A 16435-nucleotide genomic window follows, 5' to 3' on the forward strand; every position below is an offset into this window, starting at 1 on the left:
AAAAAAAAGACTGCATTAAAATATGTTTCCATCAATCAAACTATACAGTGTTTGCTGTTAGGGCATAGTCCGTCCTATACCATCCTGCAATGCAGCGATGGAGATCCTGAGCTGTGCAGGACCTGCTACAAAATTTCCTTCCCTCCACCTCCATCATACCCATCACACCAAGCGAAGGGTCAGATCATGTGCGGACTTCTGAAATGTGAGAGAAGACAGAGAACAGAAGTGATAACCATGAAATCCTACAAGATCTTCCAACCAAAGTTTTTAGTTTTGGACAGGGAAGGGAAGGGGTTGCCGCCTGTTGGGCTGTTTTTACCATTGTTGTTGCCTTTGAGAGATTTTTTCTGCCATGTTATACAGCCACTGAAATAGGAAGGTGGCAAAATCGTAAAACATGGGTGCAGAGAATACTTGAAGTGGATATAAACCCATCAATTTAGGGCTCATTTAGATGTGCAAAGTCATTTGAGCTCCCATTAGCACACCTAATGTGTTAAGACACTTGTTTTCAACGCATTTGTATCTCATTAAACACTTGCCAGACGCCCCCTCTGTAAGCAGGCGCAGTCCGTATTCTCAACTGCAGGTGGCGCTTGACCGCAAAGACAATGCAGGTAGGGGTGGAAGTCGAGAAGAACTTGGTTCCTCTATGATTTCCTCAGTCACATGGAGGTGGCTATCCAATTGGATTCTGGATAATGTGAATTTTGGCAGCCATCTTGGTTCAGGCAGAGCCTATTTAAAAGAGAAGTCCAGCCTGAGCTTATTCTAAAGGTCACAGGAGTACAATTCGTTTTGCACTCCTGTGACCTGTTTTCAGCAAAGATCAGTCTGAAGTCCGCTCTCTGCTGACGTCACACAGATCAGTTCAGGCACCACATCATCCTGACTCTAGGAGTCTGGATCAGCCAGGTGCCTGGACTGATGGCCATCTCAGTCTCTCAGTGAGCCGCACAGGAGAGCTGCTGACTGACAGGCATCGGTTCTCTGCTCAGGGAGCTGGGATAATCGAGCTATCAGCGATGTTCGATGGCTCAGTTCTCAGTGCAGAGGTGGCAGGGGACACATGCAGCATCCAAGTAGGTTAGTATGTTTATGGGGAAAAAAATTCCCATACTTCTCTTTTAAAGTGTTTGTAACCCTAAAAAAATATATGATCCTGTTCCTATAAAGCATGTTATGCAGCACAGTGTTGGTGCTGTAATTTGGCCCTCTCTATCACCTAAAAAACCTATCTTATCCTGCCTGATTCTGCCCTCCCCCTGTAAACTGACCAAGGTTTATCATGGCTGCTGAGCCCTGACACCATGGTTAGTTTATGTGCCTCCGTCATCCGCAGCTCTGCTCTCTGTTCTCCTGTGTCCTCCTCCCCCCACTCCCTGCCTGTCAGCTCTGTGTGTGAGCTGTGTTCTCCCATCCCTCCCCTGCTGCTGCTATACAATGTAAAATAGCAGTCTGTCCTTTGTAGAATCCCCTCTGTTATAACCTGTTATATTGCTCTCTGCCTTTGCTTTATAAAAATGAAGATGCGCAATACCTTATTGAAGACCGCCTCTGAGCAGTCACGTGACCTCCCAAGGTTCACCGCCTCTTCTCTCGCCTGACATCAGAGGGAACCTCGGCGACTCCCTCTGCAGTCCTCGGAGCGGGGCAGGAGAGAGTCATGACATCAGCTGACTGCACAGTGGCCCTTCAAAATAAGGTATTGTGGCGCATCATTTTTCTAAAACAAAGGCAGTGAGCAATATAACAGGTTATAACAGAGGGGATTCTACTAAGGACCCATAATGGCTTAACAACCACTTTAAGACTCCGGCTCCTGAGCTCGGTGCATTTCTTGCAAGTGGCTAGAGCAGGGAAAGGATCCCTGTGTGTCAGGGTCAGTGCTAGAGATAGGGGAAGGTTCCAGGGGAGTACAGACAGTGCGGGGACTAGGTCTACTTTCCAGGAAGCCTCCTGTTTTTGGGTGTGGCCTGGCCAAGGCCACATTCCGCTCCTCCTGGCAGATGATGTCGGCATCTTTCATTCTTCATTTGGTGGGTCCACCGCTGTCTCAGTTCTAAGTGGCTCTGGTTGGCTGTGCTTCCCCGCTGGACCTGCTGTACTTGCTGAACTTTTCTACAATATATTGTTACTACCTAATTCGGACTGTGTGTGTTTTCTGCCCACCGCACAATGCTGCACCTAACCCACACCTCTGTGTTGGATTTATATTGTTTGGATTTTTGTATCATAATCTCGGATAGTAATGTTTTCTATCGCATCTCAAATGCACTGTAAACGCCATAGGAGTATTTGTGGAGCATTTGCAATTTTCTTGCAACTCGTTTACATTATAATAATGACACAACGCAAGTAATGAATGTGTATAGATTGCATCACTTTAAGTGTCTTGTAGTGGGATGGAGCCTGGCAAGTGGAACTACGTCACACAGTGGGGGACACTGGCATCCAGCATCAGACACACTGGGTGCTGAAGATTCAGCAGGGAGTCTTTTAAAAGAGAGTGCGGTTCTCTGGGAAGATATACAGAGTTTTCTTTTGAAGAATTTTTATTTTCCAGTGACTGAATCGCTGGATAAAAAAGTGAGGATTTCCATAGAAGCAGCTGATAATTAGAAGGTGTACAGGTTTGGCGGTCTGACGCACAACTGAAGCATTTAAAAAACTCTGATTTGTAGTGTGTGATGCTATACTGAGTGACTGTTAGCTGCTCACCAAGAGTCAGTGCCCTGCAGGTTTCCCAATCCTTCAAACCTCAAATGAAGATACCAATGTGGGTGACGGAATTAAACTAGGTCATGGAGGTTGATTAAGAGCAACCTACAGGGAGCACAATAGGGGCCACCAACTACTATGATTGAGGGCACCTACTGGGAGAACAACGTGGCCCTCCAACTACAATGATTAAAGTGGTTCTGAAGGCAGAGGGTTTTTTTATCCTAATGCATTCTATGGGAGCAGGGCTGAGCCATGGCTCCATGTCTGAATGGACACCCAGAGCAGCAGTTCTGCTCAGGTGCCCCCATAGCAAGCTGCTTGCTATGGGGGCACTTGGCATAACATGTTTTTTTTTTTTTTTTTAAAAGGGGGCGGGACCCTGAAACGCATAAGCCTACCCAATGCTATCCCTTGCAAAAGGTCTACACAGGACTACACCGTGTGTGTGTGAGGATACACCGCAACCGCAGGCTAAGGATGAGCTTTTCTAGCGGTTATCAACCCTGGCTTTCAGTCTCTTATCCAGGTGTGTTGGTCATCAAGTTCTCGGCCACCCTTGCTGTCCAGTGCTTTTTTGCCATCATCTGTGGGTTTCTACATTCCATCTTTGCCTTAAACCAGACTTCTTAATGCGGGGATCATAACATCCCACACTGGCCATCAGGCGGCTTGCCTGCATGCATCCTACTCCAGCTCACCACCACCCAGTCCGCTGTCTCCCCCTAATCTGTGCTGTGGCAGTTTGTGGATTCCCCCTCACCTCCTCCACTGTGTTCCAAGACATTCATGTAAGTTTTAGCTAATGCTTAAAACAGAACTTCACTCATTTTTTCAACTATCCATCTATTAAATCTTCTGCCCTTGTTGTTTTAACTTTGGATAGTAAAACATTTTTTTCTGCCAGTAAATACCTTATACAGCCCACTTCATGTTTCTTGTCTGGTAAAAAGCCTAGGCGTATAACATCATGCACGGCTCTCTGTCACTCTCCTGAGAGTTTGCCAGGAAGGGAGGGGGGGTGAGTCATAAGAGGGCCAATGAGAGCTGCAGAGCTGGAGGTGTGCCTCTATGTGTCTGTGTAAATCCAGGAAGTGAACAGGCAGCAGCTTCAGCTGCCCACAGTTAAAATGGCTGCAGCCAGACTCAGTGGAGGGAGATTTCTGCAGCATAATTGGCAAGTACAGAATCACAGTATATTTAAAATAATATGCAAAGTAGTTGGAGGGAAGCTTCAGAATGGCAAAGATGTTTTTATTACAAATTATGTGAGCAGACTGCAGTTCCTTTTTAATAAATAAACTTTTAGAATTCATGGACCAGCACCTTGGTCATTTGTTTGTAAAGCTGGCCATAGATGGAAAGAATTTTGAATGGAAATGCTTAGGAAAAAAAGGTTCTAAGAAAGTTCCTTTATTTTACTAATCATTAGTGGGGTCAAACCAATGTTTATTTTTGACAGCAGTGACAATCAGAGAAAATTCGAAGGGCAGGATGGAAAATTTTTCTCGAACAGACAAATTTCTTGTGTATGTGTTTTTTTGTTCACTAAAGTCCATTCATTTCAAAATCAAATATTAAAAGCAAACAAAATCTTTCAAATGACATTGAAACGTTCTGAGAATTTTTCCTAACAATTTTTGTTCGAAATTCTATCCATCTATGGACAACTTTTCCCTCATCCACTGAAAGTGCGTATGAGAGATCTTGGTGCCAAGAGCCCAGCAATGGCAGTATTTGGTGTGGCGTTTATATCTGAAAATCTGAAATCTCTCTACGTGACCCGATACCCAACCTTTAGGCTGACCCTATTAAACTGAACCCAAAATCTTTAAATTAACCCTTAACACTAACCTGTCCCACTAACAGCCTAATCCAAGAATGTAATTCCTGACCCTGACTTAACCATTAACTCACCCTGACCTAAAATAGACTCTGTCACTTTGCCTATTCAGGGCAAAGTAGTAAAAAATGTTGTAACCATTTATTTGTTCCTGCAATTTAACCACTTCAGCTCTTACATCTGCACATCCCCTATGGACTAAAGCATTTTTCACATTTCTGCTATAGGCCTGTTGACACTACAGGCCCAAATGACACCAAGGCTAAGTTTACATGTACAACAGTCTCTATCGTCCTTCTGAAAAACAATCCACAGTGGATCAAAGCCATCAAATGCAAAAGTATTGAGCAGGAGTTGGGAAAAGGACGGGGCATACTAAAAACTCCCTGTGTACTTTGATTCAATTTTATGGCCATGTGCGGTGCACCCATTGTCTGCAACTGGTTAATAAAATCCTACACCTAAAACTTAACCCAACCCCTAACCTTAACACCTTAAAACCTATACTTACCTTATCACAGCTAAATGTCACCAAATGTCACCAAATCCTCACAGTTATGTGTTGCTCAACCTAATCACCTAATCGCCAACACAAATTAACTTTCTGTGTTGCTGTTAGGAAAACTTTACCTCACTTCCTCTTATGTCACTGGGACAAGAAGTCAAGGGAAGTCTCCATAAAAGAGCCACTAACAGCAAAATGATAAGGTACTAATCCTTCACTGTTGCAAATTCATCCAACTGGCTTCAGCTTGGCTTTAAGAATTTCAGATTTTCCTTAAAACAGGGGTCTCCAAACTACAGCTCAAGGGCCACATCTGGCCTGCTATGAGATTTTGTCTGGCTTGTAGGGATCACTGACCTATCGCAGCTAGTATCAGATCAGTTTGACTCTTTTTCTGATAGGGACCTGAATGTAAAGGGGGAATCTGATCGGGACCCTGATGTACTGGAGGACTCTGATATGGACCTTGATGTATGGAGAAACCTTGAAAGGAACCCTGGTATGTATGGTGGGCTCTTATGATGGTGAGGCTTCTGATGTAAAAGAGGGACTCTGATGTGAAGGGGAGGCTTCTAATGTGAAGGAGGCAACTTCTAATGTGATGGGGAGGTTTGTAATTTGAAGGGGGGGGGGGGGGCTGCAGATGTGATGGGAGGCTTCTGATATTAAAGTGGAAGTCTGGTCTAAACTTATCTAAGCTTAAATCTATTCCCATCCCTATTCTAAGCCCTTTACTAACTACCCTGTAAAGGAATGATGTCTATACTTACCCAATCTCAGGGGGTGCCAGTCCGGTCATGTGAACGTCTCCCAGTTTTGGCTTCAGTGTAGAGGAGAGACAGTGGCCAACGGATGCTCTATAGTAGGTCAATGGGTGACCTCACTGCCCAGGCTTTGCAGCCATTGTTGCTGCTCACACCTCTTCCCTGAAGCTGAGCACTGGGGAGATCATGTGACTGGACCAGAGCGCCCCTAGATTAGGTAAGTATAGACATCTTTCCTTTAGAAGATAGTTAGAAAAGGAGAATGTTGGTGGGAGTAGGTTTAGGCTTAGATAAGTTTACACCAGACTTCCACTTTAAGTTATTTCTTGGACTGTGTTCCTTCATTTAAATTGTTTTCATTCTTTTATAAAAACTGATTTTTTTGGCTCACAAATATTTGTAAAAAAAACGATGTGGCCCCTAGACTTTAAGGTTTTGAGACCCCTTCCCTAAAAGGACACTTCAGAAACACATATACCATGAACTTCACAACTATTGTAGATGAACGCAACGTAATCCAACACCAAAACATAAAACTTCACTGACGGTCTGTGATCTTCCATGTATTAAATGGGAAATGACGGCAGTTTCTTCCAAAATTAAAATCCCTTTTCTGAAAACTCACTTTAAAAGGTTCCTACAAATAGGACACAGCCCTGTTAATTGGAACTCTGTGTTATTTTTGTGTCCCCTGAAGACGGTGTGGGCACATTACTGCCTTTGTGTGTTAAATCTCAAACGTCTGTTGAAAGCCAACCCCGGAGTCACACCATGGCTGGATGTAATATTTAAACAGCTGTGGATCATAAACGTTAGTAAACTTTTAACAGCTAAAGTGTCCAGTGACGGGACAAAACTGCATTTACAGGAATGTTATGTTCCAGATGACTAAGGCTGGAGTTAGCACAGGCGTTCGAATATTTGTCTTCATGTGTTTTCTCACTTCATTTAGTTCTTCCACGTAACTAAGAAAAAAAGGAGCAATCCTTCTCTTAGTAGCATAGACTTAAAGTCACTGCACAGCCAGTCCACATGAAAGAGAAATTTCAGCTTTTGGAAGATGCTGGAGAGTTAGGTCTCATTCACCCATGGACCATGAATGGGGAATTTCTATATTCGGCTTGAGCCGCCAGGTGCTGCGTGCACGGATGAATGGCACCAGGACACACTCTGTCTGCATACAGGGCCACTCACCTGCATGCCTGTCAAATTAGGACAATCGGCTGGGTTCATTGGCATTATTACTAGAGTGATTTCGAACACTATAGTGTCTATAACAGGAACAGTTTCCCAATTTCGGTCCCAGTGAAAATAGTTACTAGCCGTGGCGGCTGGTGGTAATTTTTTTGGGGGTGGGGGTCGGGTCTTGAGCAGTTACCCCATCTATGGTGGGCAGCGCTTCAACCCGGGTGACAGGCAACGGGCATCACAGGGGCTTCCCCTTCTCTCCTCCGCAGGCATCATGACTTTCGTCTCCTCCCTCCTCCTCAGCGGCACTCGGAACGCTTCTCCTTTTGGCCAATCTGGAAACGGGTCTCAAACCTGCTTCCTGATTGGCCAGGAGGAGAATTAGTGTGAAAATAGCTCGGTGGGCTCGGTTCGTAGTGCTCTGCGCCCCAAGCCCACCCTTTTTGATCCCTATTAGAGCCTCTGGCTCTAATCACATGCTTCAAACCCCCCCCCATTGGAATTCATGCATCCGGCCTCCTGAATGGGGGCCGGACGCATGGATGGGAGGGGGGGCGCCCGTGCGACCCTAAAGTATGGGCCGCCCCTGGCTACTAGGACAAATAGAGAGGGTGAGTATCCATAGTGTGGACACAGACGGTGCATCAGTGGTGCACCACCACAGTAAAGTCTTGTTCACATGTGAATCTGGCAGTTGAGCTGTGGTTTTACCAGCCCCAACCACCCACCCGAACCCTTGCATACAACCACTCACTGCTGTACAAATGCTGTGGCCATAGCAAAATTTAAACAGCATATCGCTTTTTGGTGGGTGGTAGCGCTGCCAAACACAACTAATGCAGCTCTTGGGGCTGCGCTAGAATCGCACTGTATCCAGGCACAATGCATGCAATTTCGGTAGGGTAGTATGACAATTATAGGGTAAAATTAAGGCAGTGAGGAGGTGACTTATTGCCTCCTTATTGCCTGTCAACACCTCTGAAAAGAGATTCAATTGTGGACTGTTTTTCAGCCTACCATGATAAAAACCTGACAGGGTTTCAAAAAGCACACCAAAACCGCGTGATATAACAGTCAATGGGAAAACGCGGCTAACCCACACCAAACCCTCGGAACACCGCTCTGCATTTCAGCTACTCAAGAGACAGAAAATAAACAATGTTATGTTTGTTTTGAAATGTGTCAGAATGTATTATGTGAATTTAGAAAACTTACGCCTGTTTTTTCGTCAATTATCTTTATGCCAGAAAGTGAAATGTTCACCCAAATCCTCTGCTTGTGCTGTCCCTGAGAACGAGCTGCCACCGCCATCCCCTGCCAAAGGAAAACATACACCGAAATCAGAAACTCCAAAACGGTCACACATGATTATTACATAAGAAGTTCCATCCTGTATTACTTCTCCACTGAATAGAACCAAACTTTAAAGTGGTTTGTACTTGCAAGGTAATGTCATAATGTGCTAGTATGCTTCGCATACTAGCACATTATGGTAAACTTACCTTAAAACAAAGCTCTTCCTGCGCTGAGATGTCAGCGCTGCAGGCCCTCTCATCTTTATCCTCTTGCTTCCGGGCTCGTGGACTGTGACTGTCCGGAGCCGCGATTACGTCACTACCGCACATGTGCACGGGAGCCGCCATTCACGGCACAGGGACGGAAAAAACGGAACGGGTGGCCGTTCTTTCAGAGCGCATGCGCCAATGATGTCACTGGCTGCATGTACAGTAAATATCTCTTAAACGGCGCACGTTTAGGAGATATTTACACTAGCTATAGGTAAGCCTTGTTATAGCAAAAAGCAAAAAAAAAAAAAAAAGCAAAAAGTAAAAGCAAAAGGTGGAAGTTTACTTCCACTTTAATCCTCCAAGATTCGTTTTCCACTGCAAGTGTTAAAGTGGCACTAAACAATATCCTTATTTTCCAAATATATTCTATACACATCCACTACTTAATGGCCGTGTAATGTATTTTTGATAAAATTGTTTCTTACCGTGTTTTTCTACCTCCTTATAATGTCCTCCTTTCCCCCCTCAAATCTATTTCATGAGCAATGCAAATCAGCTGCAGTCACTGCTCTATATACACTACAAATCCCATAGTCCCTAGTCCATCTCAGCAGCAAGCAAGGGAGTATGGCTATGTTGGGATATTCAGTGGGACCATAGAGAACAAAAGTAGCCTTTCTCTAACAGTAGGTCAGATCACAGCAACAAGGAAGGATAAATGGGTTTTTTAGTGGTGCTGCAACCTGCCCTACAGGAAACACTCAATACAAATTTGTAAAAACAGACATTTTATTAACGCATAATGTTAAAAATACCTAGGGAGTATATCCCATAAAAGTGTGATTACGTGTAGAAAACATTAGTCATATCCAAAATTCATTGATAGATATCTCAGCCACCCCTGGCACGTTCCCCATATACTTATGAACATCCACAATAATAAATATTGGTAAATGATATGAATGAGATAACAACTATATGTCCAATAGAGGGGAGGTGCTGATGTCCCAACGCATTTCTAATTAGAGACACAATAACAAACGAGACCCAACTTGGTTTGTAAGCTGTATGTGGATGATGGCACTGTAGTTATTTGAATAAAAAAACATCTAAGTACCATTTTCCTAACCAATATACAGCTGTCATATTACCCAGCTCTTTCCCAGCCTTTCTGCAGGAAAACATAAGCAGGAGGTGCGCCTAGTCCTCTGCTACTGGTCACATGTTCAAAATATATATGAATAAAAAAAAACAGCCTTTGGAATACAGAGTAACAATAAATAAATAATATCTATAAACTGTTTTAAATTGTTAAATTGGCATACAAATATATGGGCATATTTCTTCCAGTCACAGGTTGTGTCTTAGCATAACAGGGAGGCAAAGCCTCCACTAATCTACATGTAATATCCCACTCCCATTGTGTTTAGCTGGTTAGTGGGCATGGAGGAGGAGAAGGGAGTGGGTTGCCATTTACCACTGTGTATACACCCACATGTGTGACTCTATAGTCACATGGGCTGCTCAGATGTGATAGGGAGGAAATGCTCAGCATAGAAACTCACTGAATACTGAGCATGTGCAGAGTTGCCACCACAGCTGCAAAATCCCTATCTAAATTGGGGACATGAAAATAAGGTGGATATAGAGAGCAGCAGGATCAACCAGTTTTTTTTGCAGAATACAGAAAACAAATCTCATAGTGACTGAGTGAGTATGAACAGTATGTAATACACCATTTATTGATAGTTTTTTTTTATGATGTGGGTGGCACAGTGGTGTAGTGGGTAGCACTCTCGCCTAGCAGTAAAAAGGGTCGGAGGTTCGAATCCCAACCACGACACTACCTGCCTGGAGTTTGCATGTTCTCCCTGTGTGGGTTTCCTCTGGGCACTCTGGTTTCCTCCCACTCTCCAAAGACATGCTGGTAGGTTAGTTGGCTTCTGTCCAAAATTGGCCCTAGTATATGAATGTGAGTTGGGGACCTTAGATTGTGGGCTCCTTAGGGGTGGGGACCGATGTATGTGTGGAGTGCTACGTAAAATTGACAGCGCTATATGGGTACCTTAAATAAATAATATATAATGGAGGAGCATCTTGATGAGACGCAATGTGCGGGGATAGGGACAATTGTGCGGGGATAGGGACAATTGTGGACACAACACTCACTCAGGATGGACTGGTGTCTTTATTCAACCTTACTAACTATGTAACTATATAAGAAAATGAGAACTAGAAAGTAATGCCTAATGTCACTTGCGAGAACCAGAGGGTTTTGGGGAACTCCCTTTCTTCTTATAAACTTTATTGCGCAATGTTACATACACGAGTCTGGCAAGAATTCCTATCAGCCATATGTTTGCAACCCTTTCGCAATTAAAACTGCAGGAAGACCACAAGCGCCTTCTACGTCCTGAATCACTCAAGGCGGATTATTATTTTTCTTGTTGCAGAATTGCTGGGTTAGTGAGTTTGGTTGAAAGTTATTTTGCCTGATTATTCAGGTGTCTAGGAACACTCACTACCAGACTTATCTTCCGGTTATGGTACCCTGGTATGGTTAGCTAGTTGCCTGAAGTTAAAACAAAACTCCAGGCAACTAGCTTAATTCATATTTCAAAACATACAGGAAAATATTCCTAATTTTGTCCAGCAAATCTAGCAGTTCTACAAGTGAATAATGTCCAGTGTGCGCTAATGTTTCTAGGACCCAAAAGCCGCATTTAAGACCCCCCCCAATATAATACCCCCAAAATATTCAGCACACACACCAAATAATATTAAACGTACCTTTAGCTTCATCATGGAATCCTGACTCATTTTATCTCCGCGAGCTTCTGGAACATCATCGATTCCAATTAATTTGGCTTTATATCGTACTCCATCTCCTTTGAATCTGGCCAAGAGGAATTCATCTGTTTTTTCTGGAACTGCAAAAAAATTTCAGATAATACATCCGGTCCTAAGGAGTGTGCTGCACTGTCTTTTAAATCTGGCTACTATAATAAAAAAAACCCATCACTGCTAGGACCAATATACAGAATAAAGCTGCCACCGTACAATTGTGATACCAATTGTATCCAAATACAAAATGACCTAAAGCAGCGCCAAACTCCCAAAATATAAAATAAATAAATATGCACACAATTCATGTATGCATAAAGTACAAAAAAGTGCTAAAATATATCTTATACAAAATAAAGTGCAAGGGCATAAACTGTAAATAATAGTGCAAGTGCAGAGAAAACTAAAACCAGTGAATATATTTTCCACCAAATAAAAACTACATAACAGTTTGAATGTTGACTCGATGTGCCTCCACACTTCTATTATCCATTTGTAAATCGGTGCTACCACCACCATGCACCACCATTGCGTCTGGGTTCACACTTATGAGATGAGAATGGGTGCGATTCTCATGTGGATTTTGCTGGAGTTCAGTGGGATTTTGCATTGCGTTTTGTGCTAAAGACAGCACTATTGTAATGCGAATTTAATGCTTTTCCGGATGGGATTGGGCGCAGCTACTATTGCTGCGAGGGGGGAAACATGTAAAAATCTACACAGAAAAAGCAGTATAAGCACATGTCGATTTCCATTGATGTCTAGGTAAATCACAACGCAGTAAACTCGCACAGGACCCTTTTTGTTCCCGCATCGCATTCACATAGCAATCACAACACAGATGAAAACGACCATCATGGAACATGTGTTTTTGGATGGCATGCGAATCTAGGCTTTTTTTACAAATCAAATTAGCAACAAGTTCGTATCAGTGTGAGTTTGGTAAGAGGCACTAAAAGTGCCTCTTACCAAATGACATGGACCATTAAATTATAAATGGTCTACAGCAGTCGTCATCAACCCGGTCCTCAGGGCCCACTAACAGGCCAGGTTTTATGTATTACCTTGGGGAGATGCAGACTAGAATACTGCAATCACTGAGCAGCAAATTATATCACCTGTGATGTATTTCAGTTATCTTGCAAACCTGGCCTGTTAGTGGGCCCTGAGGACAGGATTGATGACCACTGGTCTACAGTGATCAAGCTTATTGATTCTTAGGTGGCCTCCTGTTGTAAGCCCTGTCTCCAGTATGGATCACCTCCGTCACCTCTAGGCGTCACCATCAAAAGAAAAAAATGGTGTAGATTTATCGTGAAGGATGTAGAAACTGAGCCTTTATTTAAAACTCGCAAATTGCACCATATAGCAAAAACTTCCAAAATGAAATCCTTATATATGTTATTCCTGTATAGCAGGCTGATCCTCAACGCTAGACTTTGGCCAGCGCGTGCATGATGACGTCACGTCGTAGCCATGCACTACGTGTTTCGTCAGAAATGACCTCGTTGAGGGACTGGCTTCTGCTTTAAACCTAACTACCAGCTGCTATTGTTCTGCTTTGACTGCCAAAGACTATATCTGTAAACATTCTTTATTTTCCATATAAAAGCTGAATGCCAAGAAATGTGTTGTTGAAAATACATATACATTGAGAGGTTTTACTTGCCAGAGGGTTTGTAGTTTTGTTCAGCCACTCTTGTGATCCCAAAAGCACAGTCAGGCCAGTTAGCACTACTGCAGTAAAGTCACACAGCCTGTGATTGGTCAATAAAAGAGTAGAAGCCCAATGATGAGGCGTTCCCTGTGCACTTTGCTATGTCTGTGTAAATCAACAGAGCCCCGTTTGAAAGACCCCTTCCTTTTCCAGTCTGCTGTAAAAGGGATTATGGGAAAATTATATTAAACAGCTTTAGGTGCTTGTTTTAATTCTAGGTAAAATCTATGATTTTGCAATAAACTATTAATTGGATTTATATATAGTTTTTTTTTACCTGTATTATATAAGCTTTCATAACCTTTCCTTTCCCATTTTAAACCTTCCTAACTTTTCTTTGTTTTTCCTACTATCCAACTTCTTTTCACATTCTGCTGGTTTCCACCAATACCCACCATGTACCCTCTGTGCACAGTAACATTTGCAGGAGAGTGTAGAACCTGACCACCACATCACATCATGCACAGTGCAGGTTATAGGACACTCAGGAGACAAGTAGCAATGTGGGCCACTATATACAAAATGTCCAGGTCTTTTCCATCAGCAATGTTTCTGGATGTCATTAAAAGCTGACCAATTTGAGGTGTCCTTTAAATGCCGTATATATGCACAAAAACAACTATGCATTAAAATGAATGAAATAAATGTAAATAATAAAATAGAAAGCATTTTCTCTAATTAAAAGGAAACCAAATATGAAGGCTACCATTGCTGATATTTCCTTAAAAAAATACTAGTTGGCTGGCTGTCACAAGGATAAATTTGATTTCAGCACTTTATGATGCTGACTCAGAACAAGTAAAAAGATTAAAAAAATTCTCACTTTGCTTTATTGCATTTTTGTTCCACATCTGTGATTCGGAAATACTGAACCCAGAGGCAGCAAAGACTTTCAGTAGGCACACAGTAATGGCAGCCCATATACATTATATAACCAAAAGTATTGGGACACCTGCTTTACACGCACATGAACTTTAATGGCATCACAGTCTTCGTTCACAGGGTTCAATATTGAGTTGGCCCACCCTTTGCAACTATAACAGCTTCAACTCTTCTGGGAAGGCTGTCCACAAGGTTTAGGAGTGTGTCTATGGGAATGTTTGATCATTCTTCCAGAATCACATTTGTGAGGTCAGGCACTGATGTTGGACGAGAAGGCCTGGCTTGTAGTCTCCACTCTAATTCATCCCAGAGGTGTTCTGTTGGGTGGAGGTCAGGACTGCATGCCAGTCAGGTTCCTCCACCCCAAACTCGCTCATCCATGTCTTTATGAACCTTGCTTTGTGCACTGGTGCGCAGTCATGTTGGAACAGGAAGGGGCCAATCTCCAAACTGTTCCCACAGAGTTGGGAGCATGAAATTGTCCAAAATGTCTTGGTATGCTGACGCCTTAAGAGTTCCCTTCACTGGAACTAAGGGACCAAGCCCAACCCCTGAAAAACAACCCCACACCATAATCCCCCCCTCCACCAAATGTTTTGGACCAGTGCACAAAGCAAAGTCCATAAAGTCATGAATGAGTAACTTTGGGGTGGAGGAACTTGACTGGCAAGCACAGAGTCCTGACCTCAACCCGATAGAACACTTTTGGGATGCAAGCCAGGCTTTCTCATCCAACATCAGAGCCTGACCTCACAAATGCACTTCTGGAAGAATGGACAAACATTCCCATAGACACACTCCGAAACCTTGTGCGTGTAAAGGCAGGCGTCCCAATACTTTTGGCAATATAGTGTATTTCTCTCAAGACAGATGTACTTCAGAAATTGCTGACAGCATAAAAAAAATGATCAGGGTTATTTTGTTAGGCAAAGCGAAGAGCAATGCTGATGGAAAAACTGCAGATATCAGCCAACCCCATGTAATTGCCACCGGTCTGCTCTGCTATGCTTCTGAGCACTGCACAACATACACACCAGCATGGCCAGCCAGACACACACACACACAGTCTTCTGTTACTGACTTTACCATTTGCAGTGCAAGACTCAGTATGACGTACAAAAGGTTGGACAGCGGAAATGGGGTAGATGTTGCTGAACTTCACAGGTTTGCTAAACTCTTTCCCACGCTATCCAAAACTAGAAACGTCTGGTCTGTTTACTGCTGAAAACATTTTGTCTGTTTGTAAAGTCTCAATGAAAAAAAAAAAAAAAGTTACCTGTTGAACCTACCAGTAACCTTGTAGGACCATAACTTCCTGTACACTCTGCCTCTGCTGACTGTTATCAGTTAGCATTGGTCCCAGTTGTCTCCGTGGACTACAGAACACCTCTCCCCAAGTTATGGAGGAGAGAATAGGTTTTGTAGTCATGCCCCCCCAAGGCACTGGTCTCCAAACTGTGGCCCGGGGACCAGAATTGGCCCTTTGCTTGTCTTTATCTGGCCTGGGGGCATTCTTCCATCCATTGACAGCAACAAGGCATAATTCCTGCCACTAAAACCATAATTTTTCCTCACAATGACATCATCAATGGGACACAATTCCTCCCACTGACACCAATGATGGAGCACTATTCTTCCCACTGACACCAATGATGGAGCACTATTCTTCCCACTGACACCAATGATGGAGCACTATTCTTCCCACTGACACCAATGATGGAGCACTATTCTTCCCACTGACACCAATGATGGAGCACTATTCATCCCACTGACACCAATGATGGAACACTATTCTTCCCACTGACACCAATGATGGAGCACTATTCCTTCCATTGACACCAGGACATTTTCTGCTCCCACTGGCCACAGTCCAGCCCCCCTAAAGTCTGAAGGACAGTAAACTGGCCCTTGGCTTTAAAAGTTTGGAGACCTCTGCCCGAGGGTGACAACACAAAGTAAGTGAGCATTGTCACCCTAGGACAGGAAGTGTGTTAAAGTGATTTTAAAAGAGAAGTACAGCCATACTTGTGCTCTCCTGTGATCCAGAATCAACTGACAGTAGGCTAAGGTTCACCGTTAGCTGACATCACAGAGCTGCTCCAAGCTCTGAAAGGATCCCGACCGTTTTGTCAGGATCCACCCAGCTGACTGACAGTTGGCTCCAGCTTTCAGTGCTTGAGAGCCAGAGCTGGCCATGCCCGCCCCCTCCTATTCCCGCGCTCCAGTGAGCACTGGAGGGGCAGAGCAGAGAACAGTGACCGACAGTCACTGCACTCTGCTCTGAGAAGACTGAGAACTGAACGATCAATGGTCACGTGATCACTCAGTTCTCAGGCTTAGTGCCAGCAGGGGACAGCTGCATCATAAGACTGGAGTTGTGGCATGGAGGGGAGTATGTGGTTTTTTTTTTTTTTTAGATACCCAAACTTCTCCTTTAACCCTTTGACCTACTGGTCTATT

General features: G+C 43.5%; 1 protein-coding gene across 4 annotated transcripts in view; it reads right to left on the minus strand.

Annotated features, from left to right (window-relative positions):
• Nucleotides 1–16435, minus strand: part of DAB2 (DAB adaptor protein 2) — a 272840-nt gene that overhangs the window by 121673 nt on the left and 134732 nt on the right. For 3 of the 4 annotated variants that reach the window (XM_073621614.1, XM_073621624.1, XM_073621641.1), the window contains 2 exons: nucleotides 11323–11462; nucleotides 8240–8338 (listed from right to left, as the gene is read on the minus strand). In XM_073621614.1, coding sequence (XP_073477715.1) covers nucleotides 8240–8338; nucleotides 11323–11462 — 239 coding nt within the window. Of the gene's footprint in view, nucleotides 1–8239; nucleotides 8339–11322; nucleotides 11463–13045; nucleotides 13251–16435 lie in introns of all 4 variants that reach the window. The other variant, XM_073621634.1, reaches the window with a different exon arrangement.

The sequence above is a fragment of the Aquarana catesbeiana genome, linkage group LG01 (genome assembly GCF_042186555.1).
Source record: "Aquarana catesbeiana isolate 2022-GZ linkage group LG01, ASM4218655v1, whole genome shotgun sequence".
Lineage (NCBI taxonomy): Eukaryota > Metazoa > Chordata > Amphibia > Anura > Ranidae > Aquarana > Aquarana catesbeiana.